This window comes from Mauremys mutica, chromosome 18, assembly GCF_020497125.1.
Source record: "Mauremys mutica isolate MM-2020 ecotype Southern chromosome 18, ASM2049712v1, whole genome shotgun sequence".
Lineage (NCBI taxonomy): Eukaryota > Metazoa > Chordata > Testudines > Geoemydidae > Mauremys > Mauremys mutica.
Window position 1 is genome coordinate 4,757,452 of NC_059089.1, and position 14,849 is coordinate 4,772,300.

The window sequence follows — 14,849 nt, forward strand, 5'->3', positions numbered from 1 at the left end:
ACCTGTTAAGTTCCTTCTTCAGCTGTCTGTTGTCTGGCCTGGTCTGTCGGAGCAGAAATGGCATAAATGAGACGTGGTGGATCAGAGTCCAAATTCTAGACATCGTGTCCCTGTGGCCATCAGGGACTGAAAGTACTATGGAGGCAGTATCCCTGGTGGCTGGGAGGAGGGCCCTTAGTATGGTTCTTGGGCCAACTTGCAGGCTGTTGTCAGGCTCCAGAGAAAGTGTGCTGGTGGGATTCTTAGCCCTTCCCTCTCTTGACAGATCTAGAACTCATTCTCCTCAACTGGCAAACATTCCTGAACTTGGCTGTACATTTCCCTTCTCTGCTCTCCCTGTTTTGTGTTGAAACTTAGCCCTGGTCTATACTACGAGTTTAGGTCAAATTTAGCAGCGTTAGATTGATTTAACCCTGCACCCGTCCACACGATGAAGCCATTTTTGTCACCTTAAAGGGCTCTTAAAATCGATTTCTGTACTCCTCCCCGAGGGGATTAGCACTGAAATCGACATCGCGGGGTTGAATTTGGGATAGTGTGGACACAATTTGACAGTATTGGCTTCCAGGAGCTATCCCAGAGTGCTCCATTGTGACTGCTCTGGACAGCACTTTCAACTCAGATGCACTAGCCAGGTACACAGCAAAAGCCCCGGGAACTTTTTGAATTTAATTTCCTGTTTGGCTAGATGGACCTTTGGTCTGACCCAGTACGGCCATTTGTATGTTCTTGTGTAAGCCTACCAAAGAGGCAAACGGCCACTCTGGGTCAGAGCCCCAGACGTGCCACTTCTATGATAAGATGCATGTAATTCTGGAGGGGGCTACCACTACCCCACCCCTGTCCGTGGACTCCTGCAAGGGGTGAGTCTCATGCAACAGGGATGAGGAAGATGAGGAAGTGGAGGAGGATGAGGATAGTGCACAGCACGCAAGTGGAGAAACCATTCTCCCCGACAGCCAGGAACTGTTTATCACCCTGGAGCCAATACCCTCCCAAGGCAGGCTCACGGACCATGAAGCCAGAGAACGCACCTCTGGTGAGTGTACCTTTGTAAATATAATACCTGGTTTAAAAGCAAGTGTGTTTAATGATTAATTTGCCCTGAAGACTTGGGATGCATTCACAGCCAGTACAGCCCCTCTTTTTAAATGGCCAACCCAACGGGTGCTTGGTATGGGAAAGGAGGGCGCTGCTGTTTGAAACCATTCCCACATGTTATGAAGGTTGAAGAAGGTGAAAGACTGTGGCTTACCATGGCTGCCTGCAAGCTGAATTCTGTTGCCCTGCCCTGCGTGTGTGATCTCTCACACCAAACTGGCCTCAATATAAGAGGAAAAATACGACATTGTACTGAAAGCACCTGTGCTATGTAATGTTAACAACTTCGTTCACCGTGAAAGTCTACCCATTGTTCTCTAAAATGTGTCTTTTTAAATACTACTCTCCCTTTTTTTCCTCCCGCAGCTGCAAATGTTTCAACCCTCCCCCTATCATCTCGGTCCCAGATGCTTGCACAGATAAGAAGGTTAAAAAAAACGCACTCGCAGTGAAATGTTCTCTGAGCTCATGCAGTCCTCCCGCACTGAAAGAGCTCAGCAGAATATGTGGGTGCAAACAATGTCAGAGTCCAGGAAAGCAGAAAATGAATGCGAGGATAGGAGAGACAAGCGAGATGAGAGGTGGCGGGAGCACGATGAGAGGAGGCAGGATGAAATGCTGAGGCTACTGGGGGATCAAACTGATATGCTACGGCATCTGGTGGAGCTGCAGGAAAGGAAGCAGGAGCACAGACTGCCACTGCAGCCCCTGTGTAACCACCCGCCCTCCTCCCCAAGTTCCATTGCCTCCTCACCCAGATGCCCAAGAATGCATGGGGGGGCCCTCAGGGCCCCCAACCACTCCACCCCGGAGGACTGCCCAAGCAACAGAAGGCTGGCATTCAATAAGTTTTGAAGTGCAGTGTAGCCTTGTCCTTCCCTCCTCCCCACATCCACCACCCCACCCCTTCTGGGCTACCTTGGCAGTTATCCCCCCATTTGTGTGATGAAGTAATAAAGAATGCATGATTTTGAAACAATAATGACTTTATTGCCTCTGCAAATTGTGATCGAAGTGGGGAGGGTGGTTTGCTTATAGGGAAGTAGAGTGAACCAAGGGGGCGGGTTTTCATCAAGAGAAACAAACAGAACTGTCAAACCGTAGCCTGGCCAGTCATGAAACTGGTTTTCAAAGCTTCTCTGATGCGCAGGGCACCCTGCTGTGCTCTTCTAATCGCCCTGGTGTCTGGCTGCACGTAATCAGTGGCCAGGCGATTTGCCTCAACCTCCCACCCCGACATAAAAGTCTCTTCCTTACTCTCACAGATATTGTGGAGCACACAGCAAGTAGCAATAGCAATTGGAATATTGGTTTCGCTGAGGTCTAACCAAGTCAGTAAACTGCGCCAGTGCGCTTTTAAACATCCAAATGCACATTCTACCACCATTCTGCACTTGCTCAGCCTGTAGTTGAACAGCTCCTTCCTACTGTCCAGGGTGCCCGTGTCTGGCTTCATGAGCCATGACATTAAGGGGTAGGCTGGGTCCCCAAGGATAACTATAGGCATTTCAACATTCCCAACAGTTATTTTCTGGTCTGGGAAGAAAGTCCTTTCCTGCAGCTGTTCAAACAGACTAGAGTTTCTGAAGATGCGAGTGTCATGTACCTTTCCTGGCCATCCTGCATTGATGTTGGTGAAACGTCCCTTGTGATCGATCAGTGCTTGTAGCACCAATGAAAAGTACCCCTTGCGGTTTATGTACTGGCTGCCAAGGTGGTCCGGTCCCCAAGATAGGGATATGCGTTCTGTCTATTGCCCCACCACAGTTAGGGAATCCCATTGCAGCAAAGCCATCCACTATGACCTGCACATTTCCCAGAGTCACTACCCTTGATAGCAGCAGCTCAGTGATTGCATTGGCTTCTTGGATCACAGCAGTCCCCACCATAGATTTATCCACTCCAAATTGATTCCTGACTGACCGGTAGCTGTCTGGTGTTGCAAGCTTCCACAGGGCTATCGCCACTTGCTTCTCAACTGTGAGGGCTGCTCTCATCTTGGTATTCTTGTGCTTCAGGGCAGGGGAAGGCAAGTCACAAAGTTCCAGGAAAGTGCCCTTACGGATGCAAAAGTTTCGCAGCCACTGGGAATCATCCTAGACCTGCAACACTATGCGGTCCCACCAGTCTGTGCTTGTTTCCCGGGCCCAGAATTGGCGTTCCACAGCATGAACCTGCCCCATTACCACCATGATGTTCAAATTGCCAGGGCCCATGGTTTGAGAGAAGTCTGTGTCCATGTCCTCATCACTATCGTGATTGCCCTGTTGTCGCCTCCTCGTCTGCTTTTGCAGGTTCTGCACATACCACAGGATAATGTGCAAGGTGTTTACAATGCTCACAACAGCAGCGGTGAGCTGAGCGGGCTCCATGCTTTCCGTGGTATGGCATCAGCAGGAGAGCAGAGTTGCAGCGGAAGCAGTGGATGATGACGGATGCCACGAGAATAGATATTTATACCGAACGATGAGAGAACCTGTGAGGTGGATTCATGGCACCAGAAGTTGCAGCGTGGATGACTGAGCTCATTTACTCTGTTGAGCTCAGTCATCATTTACTCTATTGAGACTGAGCTCATTTACAACAGCAGGAGAGCAGAGTTGCAGCAGAAGCGGTGTATGACGATGGTTTGCAGACCTACTGCACCATCTGCTGCCAGCAGCACCCAGGACGCAACAGCTACGGTGATGGTGAGCTGAGCGGGCTCCATGCTTGCTGTGGTATGGCGTCTGTACAGAAAAAAGGTGCGAAACGATTGTCTACTTTTGCTTTCACGGAGGGAGGGGCGACTGACAACGTACCCAAAACCACCTGCAACAAAGTTTTTGCCCAGTCATGCATTGGGAGCTTAACCCAGAATTCCAATGGGCGGCGGAGACTGTAGGAAGTGTGGGATAGCTACCCACAGTGCACCACTCCATGAGTTGATGCTAGCCACGGTATTGAGGACGCACTCCGCTGACCTACTGCTGTTAGTGGGGACATACACGATCGACTGTATAAAATCGCTTTTTAAAGATCAACTTCTATAAATTCGACCTAATTTATACACATACCCTTAGTTCATTTAATAAATCTATTGCACAAGTGAGAGGTGCCTATATCAAAGGGAAAAGCAGACAAACAGCATAGATTACTGCTGTTCTGTAGTTCCAATATCAGGCAGTGCTAACAGCTCTTGGTTTCTTTAAATCCTTTTTTTCAATTTCCCTCCTGTGCGTCTCCCGCTCCCAAGAGCTGTCTGAGCTCCTCAGAGCTTCTTAAAGTATCACAAATGCTTTTTGAAGAGTGTTAAAAACAAAAAGCAAGCCTTTTATCTCCTCGATCATGAGGGTGAATGTGAATTGGACAAACAAAGCTTTAACACCTGACTTTAGGTGAGTGTTTTTGAGTGTTTGAAAATAAGACAGAGCTGAGAATGATTTTTGGGCTTGATGGTTCAGGGGCTACATGGGAAATTCGAATTTCCCTTCAGTGAACTTCAACTGTTTTATTTTCCTGTTTCTCCTTCTGGGCTGCACGCTGTTATGGATAGGGGACTGTTATTGCACATCCTTATGCTTCAGTAGTAGCCATGTAACCAACATAGGTGCCAACTCTGTGGGTGCTCCAGACCATGGAAAAAAAATGGTGGGTGCTCAGCACCCGCCGGCAGCGCCCTCACCCCCGATCAGGTCCTCCCCGTCCCCCTAGCGCCTTCTGCCTGCCGGTGGTCCTGCTGATCAGCACATCCCCCTCCCCCGCAGCACCTTCTGCCTGCTGGTGATCAGCTGTCCAGTGGCATGCAGGAGGAGCTGGGCAGAGCATGGGCATGGTGTGCTCGAGGGCTGAGTTCATAGAATCATAGATTATTAGGGTTGGAAGGGACCTCAGGAGATCATCTAGTCCAACCCCCTGCTCAAAGCAGGACCAATCCCCAAATCCCTAAATGGCCCCCTCAAAGATTGAACTCTCAACCCCGGGTTTAGCAGGCCAATGCTCAAACCACTGAGCTATCCCTCCCACCCCGGGTTGGGGCAGGAAGAGGCAGGGCAGGGCCTTGGGGGAATGGGTGGGGTCTGGGGCGGAGCCGAGGGGGAGTACCCCCTGGCACATTAGGAAGTTGGCACCTCTGGTGACCAGCGTTGATCTGCCATAGCTGAGAGCTTTCTCTAGGATCTAACCATAGTCTGCTAAAGCAGGGATCCCCAACCCCCGGTCCGCGGCCCGGTACCGGTCCGCGGCCTCTTAGAAAGTGGGCCGCGAACCGACCCAGTGGAGCTTCCGCAGGCGTGCCTGCGGGACGTCTACCCGAGCCGCGGGACGAGCGCTTCCTCCACAGTCGTGCCTGCGGGAGGTCCGCTGCTCCCGGGGCTCCGGTGGACCTCCCGCAGGCATGACTGCGGGTGGTTCGCTGGTCGCGCGGCTCAGCTGGACCTCCCGCAGGCACGCCTGCGGAAGCTCCACTGGAGCCGGTGGACCTCCCGCAGGCATGACTGCGGGCGGTTCGCTGGTCGCGCGGCTCAGCTGGACCTCCCGCAGGCACGCCTGCGGAAGCTCCACTGGAGCCGGTGGACCTCCTGCAGGCATGACTGCGGGTGGTTCGCTGGTCGCGCGGCTCAGCTGGACCGCCCGCAGGCATGACTGCGGAGGGTCAGGACGAAACCGGTCCCTGGTCCTAAAAAGGTTGGGGACCCCTGTGCTAAAGGACTCTGAGAGCATAATTGCAGTCAGCATCTTTCTCACAGACTCTGTGCCTTCTTGTGAGAGCAGGCCCTGCTCTAGATAAAGAGGAGCTTTGGAAATGGGAATGGTTCCTAAAATTGCCTGCCTCAGACAGCATGACTGGCAGTTATTCAGCACTATAGGGATTCTGCACCTATGACGTTAAAGCTGCTTGGAAAGTATGAATGAAACATATCCTTCAGGGAGTAATACTTAGAAATACTAATGTGTTTAGAGATCTACCTCTCTGTGGGGAGGGGATGGTGGGAAGAAACTTCTGGGACTGTCCTTATTTTCTCTTCCTCTCCTCACTAAGCATTATGATGACCTTCTCTTCTGGGAAATAAGCATTGAACTTGGCTCCCTTTGGTCAGTGCTGCTTCCAGGACTGACTAGAAGAAGTCTCACACTCTGGCTTCCCTACCATTTGTATTTTTGCTATCTCCATAGCAGTTTTTGACCCCATGATACCAACAATCAGGGTTCCTTGGAATACATCCCATAATCAACTACATTGTGAGGCAGAAGTAACACAGGGTTAAATTAGTCCACTGACAACTTGAACATAGGTAGCTCATCATCCCAAAAGAGTGTTTGGACAGAATAGGTTTCTTTCTTGGAATTCATTTGAAATTGTACTGTCAAAGAAGCGTGGGTTTTTGGCCTAGTCTCCAACAGGAACAGTCGAGAGTTTCACATGAATTTCTATTAGTAATACAAGTTGGATTCCAACTAGTGAGCAAGGTCAATGCATCTGCATTCTCCTCTTTCCACTTGTTACAAACTATCTGCCGAGTTATTTGATGATCCTTTTGTGTTTCAGGACAACCTCAGCCCCAAGTGCCTCAGTACAGATTTCGCAAGAGAGACAAAGTAATGTTTTATGGGCGGAAGATCATGAGAAAGGTAAGTACATCTAATGGAGAGGGAAGGGAAGATGGAAAATAAAAATTAAAATCCAGGAAAATAAATGAACTCCCAGATGCCAGACCTGCTTACCATGGTTATTAGCCCCAGCCCCACTGCATTTTTTCAGAAGAAAAGTCTCTAATACGTTGGGATTGTCATCCTGGATCAGACCGTAAGTTTTGTAGTCAGTATCCTGTTAACAGGTAGTGGATAATGCCTGATGTTTCAAAGCAAGTTCCTCTTTTCCCCTAGGAAAGAATTCACTTTTCTAGTTTTGCAGGGCTGTGTGTGGAAGGGAAAGATTCCTTCCTAACTCTTATGGTTACCAGTTTTATAACCTGAGAGATGAGACATGATTGCCCAGGTCTTAACATATGTAAGTATAAAATTTCACTAATAGTTCCTAAACTATCCAAAGTCCCCCTTTCCGTCCCTACTTTTAAAAATCCATTTCAAGTGTATGATTTGGTGACCTCCTGAGACCAATCTATGTGTGAAGGTTTTTTTTTAAACTAACGTATATGTTAAATGCTGAAAGAGAGAGAGTATCAGAGGGGTAGCCGTGTTAGTCTGGTTCTGTAGATTCTTTGCTGCTTCTGAAAGAGAGAGAGTTTAAAATGAACAATTCAGTTTCTTTAAAAAATGCTCCATCCTTGTTTCTATTTTTAGGGTTCTCTCTGTGTTTGTGGTCTTTTATTTTAAGCTGCTTAGATGGCATGGTGATCTAGAGAGGCAGAAAACTAGTTGACAGGTTTCAGAGTGGTAGCTGTGTTTGTCTGTATCAGCAAAAAGAACGAGGAGTACTTGTGGAACCTTAGAGACTAAGGGCAGGTCTACACTAAGAATGGGGGTCGAACTAGGGTACGCAAATTCAGCTACGTGAATAGCGTAGCTGAATTCGAACTACCCTAGTTCGAACTACGTACCCGTCCAGACGCCGCGGAACCGAACTCCGCGGCTCCAAGGTCGACTCTGCTAACTCCAGCTGCCGAGGTGGAGTACCGGAGTTCGAACTAGCGCTTCCGGAGTTCGAACTATCGCGTCTAGATCAGATGCGATAGTTCGAACTCCAGAAAGTCGAACTCACCGCGTCGACCCGCGCGGTAAGTGTAGACTAGCCCTAACAAATTTATTTGAGCATAAGCTTTTGTGGGCTAAAACCCAGTTCATCGGATGCATGCAGTGGAAAATACAGGACGAAGATAGATATATCTATATCTATATCTATGAAAAAATGGGTGTTGCCATACTAACTATAATGAGAGTAATCAGTTAAGGTTGGCTATTATCAGCAGGAGAGAAAAATCTTTTGTAGTGATAATCAGGATGGCCCATTTCCAACAGTTGACAAGAAGGTGTGAGTAACAGTAGGGGAAAAATTAACATGGGGAAATAGGTTTTACTTTGTGTAATGACCCATCCACTCCCAGTCTTTATTCAAGCCTAATTTAATTGTCAGGTTTGCAAATTAATTCCAATTTTGCAGTTCCTTGTTGGAGTCTGTTTTTTGAAGTTTTTTTGTTGGAGTATTGCGACTTTGAGGTCTGTAACTGAGTGATCAGAGAGGTTGAAGTGTTCTCTGACTGGTTTTTGAATGTTCTAATTCTTGATGTCTGATTTGTGTCCATTTATTCTTGAAACTTTAGTAAGGTAATGGGGATTTGCATTTAAAATACTTCTACATTTATCAAAAAAATAAGCTTTTGTGTTGTCCTTAAGATTCAAGCTCCTTAATGGGGCATGCATTTGAACTTGAAATTTACCAGTACTGTTACATTTGGAAATAAGATACTTAAAATGACTTCATTCTTCATATGAAAAAAAACTGCTAAGACCTTGGTGTGATGGTTTATTCTTGATGCCTATTTAAACCAATAAACCTTATTAATACCTACAACAGCTCCCTACCCTTTAAGTGTAAGTGATGGCAGAGACTCTTGCTATCTTATCTTGCCAGGTAAAGTATTCTTTATTTTTTAGTTTTAATCTGAATAGCGTCTTGGCAAAAATGGCATGGATGGGGTTCCTTGATTGTTTTATCTCTAGGACTATATAATCAGTGCATGAGGTAGAAGATAAGTCAGGAGAAATTAAGATTCTAACAGATGTGTTACACAGGCTGTCTTGTACGTGTGTGTATTATGGTTTTTCATGTAATGACATAAGGGATAATATATTGTGATAGCCTGTACAAGGGTTAGCCGGGGCTCGACCCCCTCCGGGTGGCGGGGAGCCACACCAGCTCACTATACACAGTTGTCATCGGGGGGCGGGGAATTAGTCTATCTGTGGGGGTCTCCCTTGGCATCCCTTGCAGTAACTGGAACACTGTGAGCCCAGGCCCTCGATCAGGGCGGGCACCAATCAGTCAAGGGCTCAGGCCCTCAGGCAGGGTTGAGCAGTAATAATAAGCCCAAACCTCCTCAGGCCTGGGGGAGGGGGAGACTGCCACCCACAAATTGGGTGGCTGGGGGGACACAGGCCCTCCCACTCCACTGTGTCTCAGCCGGGGCCCTAGCAGCGGCAGAAGACCCGCTGCTTAGTGGGGATCCTGGCCGCAACACACTGACATGGGCTCTGGCAGTGCTGCAGCCAGACTAGGGTCGGCTGCCCCTGGGCTACTTCCACACTCCCCCTTGGGTTGTACCTGGGTCCTGGTGTTGGCCTCTGGGGGATCCAGGACCATGGGTTCTTCAGGGCAGGGTGTGATCGGCAGGTCCGCCAACTCCTCCGGGTAGCGGGCGCAGGGCAGGACTGGGATTTCCCAGTCGCGGGCTAGGCTGGAGACGTCTGGTCTCTCCAGCGGCTGGGGCCTTACTGAGCTCTGAGGGTGAGCCTTTATACTTCCGGGTCGCTGCCTGACCCTCTGAGGGGGCGGGCTCAGAGTTCCCTAGCTCCACCCACTCCAGCCTCCGGATGGGCTCTTCCCCCTCCGGGGCGGCGGGGAGCCACACTGGCTCACTACATAGCCATTTAACAAGGAATAGAAAACGTGACATATGGACATTGTGTCTGAGATCCCATTATTGTAGGAATCTTGGAGTTCTGACTTCTTCTTTTAACTGTGCTATCTAATGATCCTGTATGCAAAAAGTCTGTATATGGGGGAGAGAATAACTGTCTGTAGGCCTGAGCAGGAGGCTAGAGGTTCCATGTTCCCTATTTATTATTTATATTACCATAGTGCCTGGGTGGCCCACTCATGGACCAGGACCTCATTATGGTAGGTGCTGTACAAACCCAGAATGAAAAGACAGTTTACAATAAATTGAAAAGTATATGTGTGTCTGGGCAAACAGCATGTGTGTGCCGTGCATCTCTAGATAGGCAAACGCTCAGGCTTGCTGCTGATTTCCACTGCTCATGCCCATTGTGCAATTTTCAAAAGTTCCTGAATCTTAAGTTCCAGACAGACTTTATTCAAGCTGAATTGTGAATAGACTCTTCAGTGACTCTTTGAGTTTGCATGCTGTGTTTTCAAGTTTAAAAATTCACCTGTTTCCTGTATGGGAAAAATTATGACTAAGGTTTTACACCATGAACAGACTATGCATTCAACCATACCAAATTCAAAAGTGGCAGACTGGATTGTCTTCAAACTTTTCACACAAAGATAGACACCTTTGGGCAGGATCAAACATGAGCACTTCCATCACAAAAGGATTTAAAAATAAAAAAAACTTGAATGATGAAAACAAGATAATAATGGAACTGTTTTTCAAGCAGAATGGTAGAACTTGTTATTAAGTGACCCCTGTTATATTTGTAAATAAATTGCCCGTTTTCGCACGGAAGCTTTCAGTAGCAGCAACATCCTACTTCTTAGGCTCTGGGATAAATCTTAACATCTGTGTGTGTTTTCTGCATCAGTGCTGTTTCCATAGACTTTGCCATTTTGAGACACTTTGCCAGGATTTGCCTTAGAGCTGCTTAGCTGCCTGTCTTTGGCAGCTGTTCTATTTCTGGTGAAATGCCTGTCTGCCATGACATGCCTCTCTTGATCTTTGCAGTATTGTTTGTTGCAAATGCCAGTTCTTGCTATCTTACCATGTAGGACTTCTCAAGAGACTGGAGTGATTTCTTGCTTTGCTTGTGGGGAGAGTCCAGATTTCTAAGCCGTATGCCATTCCTGAAAGGACATCCTTAGTCAATTGGCAAATATAAGTGTTCATTCTGAGTTCAGTCTTCCTAAATGCACTTCGATCCCAATTTTGTTCTTCTGCTGATTTCTTCAAACTGGCCACTCTTTCTCCAGAATGTGGTCGGGTTTTTTTTGTTCCCCCCCCCCCCACACTGGGATGGGATGAATGTCCTATTGTTTCCTATTGACATATTTATGTCAATAGGAATCTTGATTTTGAAGAAACAGTTTCCTCTCTCAGTAAAGAATGCAATTCAGTTTCCCATTTTTGGCTTACATTTAGCTTAATTGTGTGGTTTTCAACAGGCAAGAGAGAGCTTAACGCCCATATAACTCCATGCAAGGGGGCATGGGAGGTATGGAGAAACAATCAGACTAAATACACTAGAAATAACTGTTTGTAAAAAAAAATGTATTATAGTGCTGTCTGACTAACACTTCCCATTGGAAGATGTGTTTTTGCAGTTGCTTTTAACTTTACCATCCTTAATACCTTAATTATTTGGGCTAAAGTTTTGGATGCTGGGCATTCAGTCATTTCTGGGCAGGAATCTGGGGAAAATGTGTTGTGTTGTTTTGCACCCCCCCCTTTTTTTTAAGCCTTCCCCTCCCCCCCAACCTCCCCCCCCCCCAAAAAAAACCTTACAGCTCTTTCACTGAGATGCTCATATTGGAAGGCACTTTGTATTCCATATGGTAAAATCACCTTTTCTTTTTCTTCTGGGAATTTAGACCTGTGTTTAGTTTGATTATTTATCATAGAATCATAGAATCTCAGGGTTGGAAGGGACCTCAGGAGGTCATCTAGTCCAACCCCCTGCTCAAAGCAGGACCAAACCCAACTAAATCATCCCAGCCAGGGCTTTGTCAAGCCTGACCTTAAAAACCTCTAAGGAAGGAGATTCCACTACCTCCCTAGGTAACCCATTCCAGTTCTTCACCACCCTACTAGTGAAAAAGTTTTTCCTAATATCCAACCTAAACCTCCCCCTCTGCAACTTGAGACCATTACTCCTTGTTCTGTCATCTTCTACCACTGAGAACAGTCTAGATCCATCCTCTTTGGAACCCCCTTTCAGGTAGTTGAAAGCAGCTATCAAATCCCCCCTCATTCTTCTCTTCTGCAGGCTAAACAATCCCAGTTCCCTCAGCCTCTCCTCATAAGTCATGTGCTCCAGCCCCCTAATCATTTTTGTTGCCCTCCGCTGGACTCTCTCCAATTTATCCACATCCTTCTTGTAGTGTGGGGCCCAAAACTGGACACAGTACTCCAAATGAGGCCTCACCAGTGCTGAGTAGAGGGGAATGATCACATCCCTTGATCTGCTGGAAATGCCCCTACTTATACAACCCAAAATGCCATTAGCCTTCTTGGCAACAAGGGCACACTGTTGACTCATATTCAGCTTTTCGTCCACCGTAACCCCTAGGTCCTTTTCTGCAGAACTGCTACCCAGCCATTCGGTCCCTAGTCTGTAGCAGTGCATGGGATTCTTCCGTCCTAAGTGCAGGACTCTGCACTTGTCCTTGTTGAACCTCATCATATTTCTTTTGGCCCAATCCTCTAATTTGTCTAGGTCCCTCTGTATCCTATCCCTACCCTCCAGCGTATCAACCACTCCTCCCAGTTTAGTGTCATCTGCAAACTTGCTAAGGGTGCAGTCCACACCATCCTCCAGATCGTTAATGAAGATATTGAACAAAACCGGCCCCAGCACCGACCCTTGGGGCACTCCACTTGATACCGGCTGCCATCTAGACATGGAATGTATGAAGCAGGTGAAAGAGAGTTTCTGTCTGCTGTACTTCTGGTAAAGTTAAATTGCTGAGTTTCTGACTTTATGATGCTTTGAAATATTGATGGCCCAGAGATCCACTTGTCTGTCGATGCAAGAGATGAGACAGAGTCTGAAAATTCTCATTACAGAAGCATATAATGGAATTGAATTTCCTGAGGGATAAACAGGATATTTAAAAAATGAAAACTAGAAAGTTTTCTTGATCTTGCAATGTTTGCATTCCTCCACTAAGTGGCACTCCAGTTACTGCATTTATTGTGCTATTTCAGTATTGGGACAGGTGTCCTCATTTATATATTTCACTAAAATGTATAAGTCTGTTCTTGGCATTGATTGATTAAGTGTGTCAGGTCTCAGTGCATCAGTGTTAGTGATTGCCAGACTAATATTTACATTTTAAAAGATTACTTCTATGTTTCTGGTGCTTGCAATTCTTGGACAAAAATGGTATGTCTAAGGGTTTTCTGTATTTCCCATCACCATTATATTAATTGCTTACTAAAAAGTACAGTGAAACTTCTCTCTAAAAAGAAAATGCCGTGATGTAGCACACTGCCCTAGCTCTCATGTAGGTCCTGATCCTGCAAAGCCTTACACATGCACTTAACTTTACATGGATTCCAGTGGTGCCACATGTGCGTGTGACTTTGCAGGGTCAGGACCTTTAGAGGTTGTTGAAATTCTCTTGAAACAGATTTTTGTTTTGTTTTGTGGTTTCCTGTAGGTGACAACTCTCCCAAACTCTCTGGTTGGGAACATGGTGCCTCGTCAAAGGATGCGGAAAAGAGCAAAAGTTTTGTCTTTGGCTAAGAGGTACAGTTGTGTGGTAATGGAGGTCCTGTGCATTGCTGTGGCCATGTACAGATGCAATTAACTTTATGCTACAGTTGTAGGAGTTCTAGTTTGGCTCCTGTGGCTCTAGGGGTGAAGGACTCCTATTTGTTTTATAAACTTAGATTTCCGAGAGGCTCAGTCCGTCTCTGTTCATGTTGGGTTTTTGGATGACCAGCTTTTCTCATGAAGTAGTGAAGGTCTCATGGTTTCCAGTGCATTTGCCCACTTTTCTGGCAAACACTGGATTAAAATGGAATTCTACTCTTCCCCAATAATGAAACTTGCACTGGAAGTGGAAAGTGGGGAGGTTTGCGGTAGTTCTTAGCTGCTGTGTAGGTCCTAGAGGGACCAGCTTGAGGGGAGAGTTCCATAGTCTCTAGAATGCACAGTGGCTCAAGGAGGAGTGCAGGGATAGAGCTGGTGATGAGCTATGAGGCATCAACTCTACCCAGAACTGTTGTATACTGTAGTGTCAGGCTTGTGTCTACCTCATTCTGGTTGGGCCCCCACACAGACTCTCTTTATTTGTCCCTGGGTTGGGTCTGAGGCCTGAATCTGGATATGCCCCAGGAAATGTTCAGTATTTGTTGTGGGGTAGCGGAGGGAAAAGGAGATCGGTTGTTAAAGCCTGCTGTTGTCCAGAAAAGGGAGGAACTGCACTGGAAATTGAGACCCTCACTGCTTTATAATAATAATAATAAATCATTTTTAAAAAAGCTTGTAATTCAAAAGCCCAGCATGAACAAAAGCTGACTGAGCCCCTGAATTCTGTTAATTTTGCTTTTTCTCTTGTAGGATTTTGCGTTTTAAGAAGGAGTCTCCAACTCTGCAACCAAAGGAGCCGCCTCCCTCCCTGCTGGAAGCAGATCTAACTGAATTTGATGTGAAGAATTCCCACTTGCCATCAGAAGTCCTGTACATGCTTAAAAATGTCAGGTAAGGTTGAAATGAAAGATCAAGGCTTGATCCTGATATATGCTAAACTGGTGTAAATCAGCAGTAACTCCAGTGAAGTCACCAAGCATTACCAGTGTGAAATCAGAATCAGACCCTTTAATGAATTTAAGTTGGTGGAGTAAGACTTTTCAGGTGGGGAAAAATAATACTGATTTGCAGTTGCCAAGAAGCATTAGGTAAGGAAGGGAAGAGGGTTGTCAAATGGACTAGGTTTCGGAGTAAAAATGATGAGCTCTGCTAGATTGAATAGATTTCTGTTAATGCTCTTTCTGTGCCTTTTGAAACTCTTTGGACTTTTTTCTATATTGCTATGGATATGTGTAATAAAGGGCAGTGGGACCATTTTGGTATGTTCAGTGTCAGACTGACAGCTCTGCAGACTTGCCACGAGCAGCAGCAGCAGT

General features: G+C 46.6%; 1 protein-coding gene across 3 annotated transcripts in view; it reads left to right on the forward strand.

Annotated features, from left to right (window-relative positions):
• PNPLA7 (patatin like phospholipase domain containing 7) overlaps positions 1–14,849 on the forward strand; it is a 420,389-nt gene that overhangs the window by 19,809 nt on the left and 385,731 nt on the right. For all 3 annotated transcript variants that reach the window (XM_044993121.1, XM_044993122.1, XM_044993123.1), the window contains 3 exons: positions 6,629–6,711; positions 13,379–13,467; positions 14,284–14,424. In XM_044993121.1, the coding sequence (XP_044849056.1) occupies positions 6,629–6,711; positions 13,379–13,467; positions 14,284–14,424 (313 nt within the window). The remainder of the gene's footprint in view (positions 1–6,628; positions 6,712–13,378; positions 13,468–14,283; positions 14,425–14,849) is intronic.